At 50.4% G+C, this 10000-nt stretch overlaps 1 protein-coding gene across 1 annotated transcript in view; it reads left to right on the forward strand.

Annotated features, from left to right (window-relative positions):
• The window catches only part of LOC136674497 (proto-oncogene DBL), a 37071-nt gene that overhangs the window by 95 nt on the left and 26976 nt on the right, over window positions 1-10000 (forward strand). The window contains exons 1-8 of the mRNA XM_066650500.1: window positions 1-21; window positions 5321-5440; window positions 5615-5731; window positions 6212-6361; window positions 6666-6790; window positions 7976-8090; window positions 8179-8298; window positions 9611-9802. The exon at window positions 1-21 is cut by the window's left edge and continues 95 nt beyond it. Coding sequence (XP_066506597.1) covers window positions 1-21; window positions 5321-5440; window positions 5615-5731; window positions 6212-6361; window positions 6666-6790; window positions 7976-8090; window positions 8179-8298; window positions 9611-9802 — 960 coding nt within the window. The remainder of the gene's footprint in view (window positions 22-5320; window positions 5441-5614; window positions 5732-6211; window positions 6362-6665; window positions 6791-7975; window positions 8091-8178; window positions 8299-9610; window positions 9803-10000) is intronic.

A 10000-nucleotide genomic window follows, 5' to 3' on the forward strand; every position in this document is an offset into this window, starting at 1 on the left:
CCCCGATTCAGGAGAACTACGGTAAGAACTGCATTCTTCTACAGAACCTACACACAGGGTTCTAGATCAGATACAGAACCAGATGTATTTGCATTGTTTCACCACTGCATTGTGTGCAGTGGAGGTGTTTGCCGTGGTCAGTCCAGCTGTGGTCATTCATCACTGTAATTATCAAAGGTGTACTTCCACCGTAGCAGACTCCTGACTGACCACTCACCATCGTAACAGACTCCTGACTGACCCCTGACCACCGTAACAGACTCCTGACTGAACCTTGACCACCGTAACAGACTCCTGACTGATCACACACCACTGTAACAGTCACCTGACTGACCATTGACCACAATAACAGACACCTGACTAACCACTCACCACCGTAACAGACACCTGACTGACCCCTGACCACCATAACAGACACCTGACTGACACCTGACCACTGTAACAGACACGTGACTGACCCCTCACCACCTTTACAGACTCCTGACTGACTCCTGACCACTGTAACAGACACCTGACTAACAACTCACCACCATAACAGACACCTGACTGACCCCTGACCACCGTAACAGACACCTGACTGACCACTGACCACCGTAACAGACTCCTGACTGACCCATGGCCACAGTAACAGACACCTGACTGACCCCTCACCACCGTAACAGACTCCTGACTGACACCATGCCACCATAACAGACACCTGACTGACCACTCACCATCATAACAGACTCCTGACTGACCACTCACCACCGTAACAAACACCTGACTGACCCCTCACCACTGTAACAGACACCTGACTGACCCCTGACCACCGTAACAGTCTCCTGATTGACCCATGGCCACAGTAACAGACACCTGACTGACCCCTCACCACCGTAACAGACACCTGACTGACACCATGCCACCATAACAGACTCCTGACTGACCACTCACCACTGTAACAAACACCTGACTGACCATTGACCACAATAACAGATACCTGACTGACCACTCACCACCGTAACAGACACCTGACTGACCCCTGACCACCGTAACAGACTCCTGACTGACCCCTCACCACAGTAACAGACACCTGACTGACACATCACCACCGTAACAGACACCTGACTGACCCCTCAGCACCATAACAGACACCTGACTGACACCACGCCACCATAACAGACACCTGACTGACCACTCACCATCATAACAGACTCCTGACTGACCACTCACCACTGTAACAAACACCTGACTGACCATTGACCACAATAACAGACACCTGACTGACCACTCACCACCGTAACAGACACCTGACTGACCCCTGACCACCATAACAGACTCCTGACTGACCCCTCACCACCGTAACAGACTCCTGACTGAACCCTCACCACAGTAACAGACACCTGACTGACCCCTCACGACCGTAACAGACACCTGACTGACCCCTCACCACCATAACAGACACCTGACTGACACCACGCCACCATAACAGACTACTGACTGACCCCTCACCACCGTAACAGACTCCTGACTGACCCCTCACCGTCGTAACAGACACCTGACTGACCACTGTAACAGACTCCTGATTGACCACTGTAACAGACTCCTGACTGACCCCTCACCACCGTAACAGACTCCTGACTGACCCCTCACCGTCGTAACAGACACCTGACTGACCACTGTAACAGACTCCTGACTGACCCCTCACCACTGTAACAAACTCCTGACTGACCCCTCACCGTCGTAACAGACACCTGACTGACCCCTCACCACTGTAACAGACTCCTGACTGACCAGTCACCACCGTAACAGACTCCTGACTGACCACTGGCTACTGTAACAGACTCTTGACTGAACCCTGACCACCGTAACAGACTCCTGACTGACCCCTCACCACCGTAACAGACTCCTGACTGACCACTGTAACAGACTCCTGATTGACCACTGTAACAGACTCCTGACTGACCCCTCACCGTCGTAACAGACACCTGACTGACCACTGTAACAGACACCTGACTGACCACTGTAACAGACTCCTGACTGACCCCTCACCGTCGTAACAGACACCTGACTGACCACTGTAACAGACACCTGACTGACCCCTCACCGTCGTAACAGACACCTGACTGACCACTGTAACAGACTCCTGACTGACCCCTCACCACCGTAACAGACTCCTGACTGACCCCTAACCACCGTAACAGACACCTGACTGACCATTAACCACTGTAGCAGACTCTTGACTGACCACTCACCACCGTAACAGACTCCTGACTGACCCCTCACCACCGTAACAGACTCCTGACTGACCACTGTAACAGACTCCTGATTGACCACTGTAACAGACTCCTGACTGACCCCTCACCGTCGTAACAGACACCTGACTGACCACTGTAACAGACACCTGACTGACCCCTCACCGTCGTAACAGACACCTGACTGACCCCTAACCACCGTAACAGACTCCTGACTGACCCCTCATTGTCGTAACAGACACCTGACTGACCATTTACCACTGTAGCAGACTCTTGACTGACCACTCACCACCGTAACAGACTCCTGACTGACCACTCACCACCGTAACAGACTCCTGACTGACCCCTCATTGTCGTAACAGACACCTGACTGACCATTTACCACTGTAGCAGACTCTTGACTGACCACTCACCACTGTAGCAGACTCTTGACTGACCACTCACCACCGTAACAGACTCCTGACTGACCCCTCATTGTCGTAACAGACACCTGACTGACCATTTACCACTGTAGCAGACTCCTGACTGACCACTCACCACCGTAACAGAGACCTAACTGACCACCATAACAGACTCCTGACTGACCCCTCACCACCGTAACAGACTCCTGACTGACCCCTCATTGTCGTAACAGACACCTGACTGACCATTTACCACTGTAGCAGACTCCTGACTGACCACTCACCACCGTAACAGGGACCTAACTGACCACCATAACAGACTCCTGACTGACCCCTCACCACCGTAACAGACTCCTGACTGACCCCTCATTGTCGTAACAGACTCCTGACTGACCCCTCACCACCGTAACAGACTCCTGACTGACCCCTCATTGTCGTAACAGACTCCTGACTGACCACTCACCACCGTAACAGGGACCTAACTGACCACCATAACAGACTCCTGACTGACCCCTCATTGTCGTAACAGACTCCTGACTGACCACTCACCACCGTAACAGGGACCTAACTGACCACCATAACAGACTCCTGACTGACCCCTCACCACCGTAACAGACTCCTGACTGACCCCTCATTGTCGTAACAGACACCTGACTGACCATTTACCACTGTAGCAGGCTCCTGACTGACCACTCACCACCGTAACAGGGACCTAACTGACCACCATAACAGACTCCTGACTGACCCCTCACCACCGTAACAGACTCCTGACTGACCCCTCATTGTCGTAACAGACTCCTGACTGACCACTCACCACCGTAACAGGGACCTAACTGACCACCATAACAGACTCCTGACTGACCCCTCACCACCGTAACAGACTCCTGACTGACCCCTCATTGTCGTAACAGACTCCTGACTGACCACTCACCACCGTAACAGAGACCTAACTGACCACCATAACAGACTCCTGACTGACCCCTGACCACTGTAACAAACCCCAGACAGGCCACTGTAACAGACTCAGACTGACACCTCACCACTGTAAATCCCTGAGCTGGAATTTAGGTGGAGTCATGGTAGAGTCAATGTGGAGTTGAGGTGGAGTTGTGGTTGAGTCACGGTGATTGTATGTGTGTGTGTGTGTGCGTGTGTGTGTGTAGGCATGTGTGTGTGTAATGTTATTGATGTGTGTAGTGTTGACAGACGGCTGAAAAGTGAAGTAGCTTCACAATCAATAACACATCACTCACACCTGGCTCTGGTGTGTGGAACAGTGGAACTGTGTTCTCTGGAGCGATGGGGTTCCTCTGGTGTGTGGAACAGTGGAACTGTGTTCTCTGGAGTGATGGGGTTCCTCTGGTGTGTGGAACAGTGGAACTGTGTTCTCTGGAGGGATGGGGTTCCTCTGGTGTGTGGAACAGTGGAACTGTGTTCTCTGGAGCGATGGGGTTCCTCTGGTGTGTGGAACAGTGGAACTGTGTTCTCCGGAGTGATGGGGTTCCTCTGGTGTGTGGAACAGTGGAACTGTGTTCTCTGGAGTGATGGAGTTCCTCTGGTGTGTGGAACAGTGGAACTGTGTTCTCTGGAGTGATGGGGTTCCTCTGGTGTGTGGAACAGTGGAACTGTGTTCTCTGGAGTGATGGGGTTCCTCTGGTGTGTGGAACAGTGGAACTGTGTTCTCTGGAGTGATGGGGTTCCTCTGGTGTGTGGAACAGTGGAACTGTGTTCTCCGGAGTGATGGGGTTCCTCTGGTGTGTGGAACAGTGGAACTGTGTTCTCCGGAGTGATGGAGTTCCTCTGGTGTGTGGAACAGTGGAACTGTGTTCTCTGGAGTGATGGAGTTCCTCTGGTGTGTGGAACAGTGGAACTGTGTTCTCTGGAGTGATGGGGTTCCTCTGGTGTGTGGAACAGTGGAACTGTGTTCTCTGGAGTGATGGAGTTCCTCTGGTGTGTGGAACAGTGGAACTGTGTTCTCTGGAGTGATGGGGTTCCTCTGGTGTGTGGAACAGTGGAACTATGTTCTCTGGACTGCTGGGGTTCCTCTGGTGTGTGGAACAGTGGAACTGTGTTCTCTGGAGTGATGGATGTTTCTCAGCAGATGATATCTCTGTAACTGTGATGTGTGAGAGTGACCCAGATTTCTGTTTGTGTTTGTATAAATTTATATATATATATATATATATATATATATATATATATATATATATATATATATATATATATATTTGTGTGTGTGTGTGTGTGTGTGTGTTGTGCTAGAGACAGAGTGGGTGGAGACAGTGAGTGGGTGGAGACTATGAGTGGGCGGGGTTAAATTGTCTGTTTCCTACAGTATTCCTGAGCTCCAACATGGCTCCTCTTCAGGAATCCTTTCTGCAGGAGGACTTCTGAACTTTCACGATCAGTTCAGATTCAGTCAGATGCCTGAAACTTATTAAGAAGCTGTGTTCTGATTGGCTGCTTGGTCATGTGTGAAAAAAGCAAGGCTGAGACATGTCACTCAGGCACTCTATGGCGCCCCCTAGGTTTATTCAGACGCTGTAATAATCTGTCCCTGGAGTTCTGGATCTGAATACTGTTCAGGCCCTGGATCAGGATCTGGTTCTTGTTCTGGTTCTGTATTTTTTGTGTCCTGTGAGTCCTGTTCCTTAGACGTCTTTGTGTCCTTTGTGTCCTGTTCCTTAGACATCTTTTCCCGGGAATCTGCATCTGGTTCTGGTTCTGAGGCCCAGGAGTCATGTCCAGACCACAGGCACCGACCTGGGCTTCCGCTTCAGCCAAGAAGACTTCACTCTGAAAATGCCAGTAAGTTCTACCACACACAACCCCTGACCACCCCTCGATACCACCTTAAAACAAGTCCTCCAATTCCATACCACCTTAAGAGCACCCCTCTGAGTGCACAGGCAATAACAGTGAAACGAAGTCTGGTGAAGGTGGTGGTGTTTTTAATGTTCTGTCATGTGTGTGTGTTTCCAGGTGATCATGCTTAGCTCTGTGACGGACCTTCTGCGCTACATTGATGAGAACCAGCTGCGTTCTGAGTTCGGTGGAACCTTGGAGTGCTGCCCGAGTGACTGGATCGTCCTCCGAACGGTGAGACTTCTGAACAGACTTCACCTACAGGGGGCAGCACAAAATATTACAGTATCACTGCAGGACACTTCCTCACCTGCAGGAGGCAGCACACACCAATTCTGCAGTGATGCAGTAAAGCTGTGTGGTGCCCCCTGCTGGCAGTCAAGAGTTCTGCAGTGATGCATTAATGCTGTGTGGTGCCCCCTGCTGGCAGTCAAGAGTTCTGCAGTGATGCATTAATGCTGTGTGGTGCCCCCTGCTGGCAGTCAAGAGTTCTGCAGTGATGCAGTAATGTTGTGTGCTGCCCCCTGCTGGCAGTCGAGTGTTCTGCAGTGATGCAGTAATGTTGTGTGCTGCCCCCTGCAGGCAGTCGAGAGTTCTGCAGTAATGCTGTGTGCTGCCCCCTGCAGGCGGTTGAGAGTTCTGCAGTAATGCTGTGTGCTGCCCCCTGCAGGCGGTTGAGAGTTCTGCAGTAATGCTGTGTGGTGCCCCCTGCAGGCGATCGAGAGCTTTGCAGTGACAGTGAAGGAGGTGGCTCAGTTGCTGCAGGCGTTTGGGACGGAGTTGGCTGAGACTGAGCTGCCGGACGAAGCGAATGCCATCGAATATCTGCTCCGGTCGCACACGGACCGGTACCGACAGATGAAGGTACAGACACAGATCCAACACGAATTGATTACATTACAATTCCTCTGAGCCTTGATTTAGATTAATTAATGCATATTTAATGCCTTATTATAAATAGAACTGAACTCATTAATCACTGTCGTGTTCACCCACCCCCCGGTTCAAAACGTCCTCAGTGCTGTGTGTAACAGTGTGAGAGTGTGAGGAGTGAAGGGGTGAATAACTGCAGTGTGTGAGAGTGTGAGGAGTGAAGGGGTGAATAACTGCAGTGTGTGAGAGTGTGAGGAGTGAAGGGGTGAATAACTGCTGTGTGTAATCATGGCAGGATGACATCCGCTCCGTGATAAAGGAGGGACGGCAGATTCTGTCCAATCTGGAAGGGGCTCGAGCTGCAGAGGGAGCAGCAGCAGAGGACAGAGACATCAACCAGGACAGAGACACTGTACAGAGGTACAACAACAACACAGTAACAGGACAGACAGGAACATCAAATAGGTGTAGATGTGTGTGTGTGTGTGTGTGTGCTCTTGTGGGTGTGGGTGTAGGTGCTGATGATGGTTCTAAAGGCTCCTGGCTCAGCTGAGGGAGACAGAGAGAGTGTGGGTGTAGTCGTGTGTGTTGTTGGTGCAGGTGTAGTTTGTGGGTGTAGTTGCGAGTGTGGGTGTTGTTGGTGTGGGTGTAGTTGTGGGTGCTCTTGTGGGTGTTGTTGGTGTGGGTGTTGTTGTGAGTGTGGATGTAGATGCTGATGGTGGTTCTGAAGGCTCCTGGCTCACCTGAGGGAGATAGAAGAAGTGTGGGTCTAGTTGTGGGTGTTGTTGGTGTAGGTGTAATTGCAGGTGTAGTTGTGGGTGTGGGTGTGGGTGTAGTTGTGGGTGTTTTTGCGGGTGTGTGTGTTGTTTGTGCAGGTGTAGTTGTGGGTGTTGTTGGTGTGGGTGTAGTTGTGGGAATGTGTGTTGTTGGTGCAGGTGTAGTTGTGGGTGTTGATGGTGTGGGTGTAGTTGTGGGTGTGGGTGTTATTGTTGTGGGTGCTGTTGTGGGTGTTGTTTGCATTGGTGTTGTTGTGAGTGTGGGTGTAGTTGCGGGTGTGGGTGTAGTTGTGTGTGTAATTGTGGGTGTGGGTGTAGGTGTAGGTGCTGATGGTGGTTCTAAAGGCTCCTGGCTTAGCTGAGGGAGATGGAGAGAGTGTGGGTGTAGTTGGTGTGGGTGTAATTGTGGGTTTAGTTCTGGGTGTGGGTGTTGTTGGTGTGGGTGTAGTTGCGTGTGTAGTTGTGGGTGTGGGTGTTCTTGGTGTGAGTGTATTTGCAGGTGTAGTTGCGGGTGTTGTTTCCTTGGGTGTAGTTGCGGGTGTAGTTGTGGGTGTTGTTGGTGTGGGTGTAGTTGCAGATGTAGTTGTGGGTGTGGGTGTTGTTGGTGCAGGTGTAGTTGTGGGTGTGAGTGTTGTTGATGTGGCTGTAGTTGTGGGTGTAGTTGCAGTTGTAGTTGTGGGTGTGGGTGTTGTTGGTGTGGGTGTAGGTGCTGATGGTGGTTCTGCAGGCTCCTGACTCAGGTGAGGGACCTGGAGGGAGTGTGGGTGTAGTTGTGGGTGTTGTTGGTGCGGGTGTAGGTGCTGACTGTGGTTCTGCTGTGGTTCTGCAGGCTCCTGGCTCAGTTGAGGGAGATGGAGGCGGCATTTGACGGATTTTTCGAGAAGCATCACCTGAAGCTGCAGCAGTATCTTCAACTGCTTCGATATGAGCTGAGCTTCCATGAGGTACCACCAGGGGGGAGATGTAATTTACAACCCGTGTCTCTGTGTGTGGAGTCAGTGTCTGAGGCAGCAGTGTGTGTGTGTGCTGCAGATGGAGGCTCTCCTGGAGAAGCTGAGCTCCAGGGAGAAGGCCATTCCTGACTCAGGCGTCACAGCGGCACAGACGGAGCAGCTCCTGAAGGACCTGGAGGACCTGGACGCCATGGCTGAGGTACAACACATGGCCTACAGGGGGCACTTCTTCTTTAGAAACACACACAAACACCACAGAATCACACCCAAACACCACAGATACATGCCCAAAAACCACAGAAACACACCCAAACACCACAGAATCACACCCAAACACCACAGATACATGCCCAAACACCACAGAAACACACCCAAACACTACAGGAACACAACCAAACACCACAGGAACACAACCAAACACAACAGATTCATGCCTAAACACCACAGTATCACACCCAAACACCACAGAATAACACCCAAACACCACAGATACATGCCACAACACCACAGAATCACACCCAAACACCACAGAAACACACCCAAACAACACCAATACACACACAAACACAACAGATCCATGCCCAAACACTACAGATACATGTCCAAACACCACAGAAACACACACAAACACCACAGAATAACACCCAAACACCACAGATACATGTCCAAACACCACAGAATCACACATAAACACCACAGAATCACACCCAAACAACACCAATACACACACAAACACAACAGTGTCATGTCCAAACACCACAGAAACATACCCAAAACACCACACATACATGTCCAAACACTACAGAAACATGCCCAAAACACCACAGAAACACACCCAAACACCACAGATGTATGCCCAAACACCACAGATACATGTCCAAACACCACAGAAACACACACAAACACAACAGATATATGCCCAGACACCACAGAAAAAAACTCAAATATCACAAATACACACCCAAACACCACAGATTCATGCCCAAACACCACAGTATCACACCCAAACACCACAGAATAACACCCAAACACCACAGATACATGCCACAACACCACAGAATCACACCCAAACACCACAGAATAACACCCAAACAACACCAATACACACACAAACACAACAGATCCATGCCCAAACACCACAGAAACATACACAAACACCACAGAATAGCACCCAAACACCACAGAATCACACCAAAACACCACGGAAACACACCCAAACAACACCAATACACACACAAACACAACAGTTTCATGTCCAAACACCACAGAAACATACCCAAAACACCACACATACATGTCCAAACACTACAAAAACATACCCAAAACACCACAGAAACATACCCAAAACACCACAGAAACATACCCAAAACCCCAAAGAAACTCACCGAAGCACCACAGATACATGCTCAAACACCACAGATTCATGCCCAAACACCACATTCAGAGCTGAGGGAACTTGTTTAAATGATTAATCATGTCATTGTCCTCTGTGTGTGTGTGTGTGTGAACAGGAGGAGATGGGTCATGCTCAGATCATTATTCTTCACGGTCACCAGTTGGCAGCAAGTCACCACTACGCTCTTGCCCTCATCGTGCAGCGCTGCAATGAGCTTCGGCATCACTGTGACACACTGACCATAGCTCTGCGCAACAAACACACCGCTCTCACTAACACACACACCATGCTGCAGCGCCTGGAGGAGGTACACACACACACACACACACACACACACACACACACACACACAGACACAGACACATCTACACACACATCTATACACACACACACCGCTCCACCTTAAAGGACACAGTTGCGTCTTACTCACACACAATGCTCCACATTAAAAAATACAGTCGCTTCTTACTCACACACACCTCTCCACCTTAAAAGATACAGTCGC

This window comes from Hoplias malabaricus, chromosome 18, assembly GCF_029633855.1.
Source record: "Hoplias malabaricus isolate fHopMal1 chromosome 18, fHopMal1.hap1, whole genome shotgun sequence".
Lineage (NCBI taxonomy): Eukaryota > Metazoa > Chordata > Actinopteri > Characiformes > Erythrinidae > Hoplias > Hoplias malabaricus.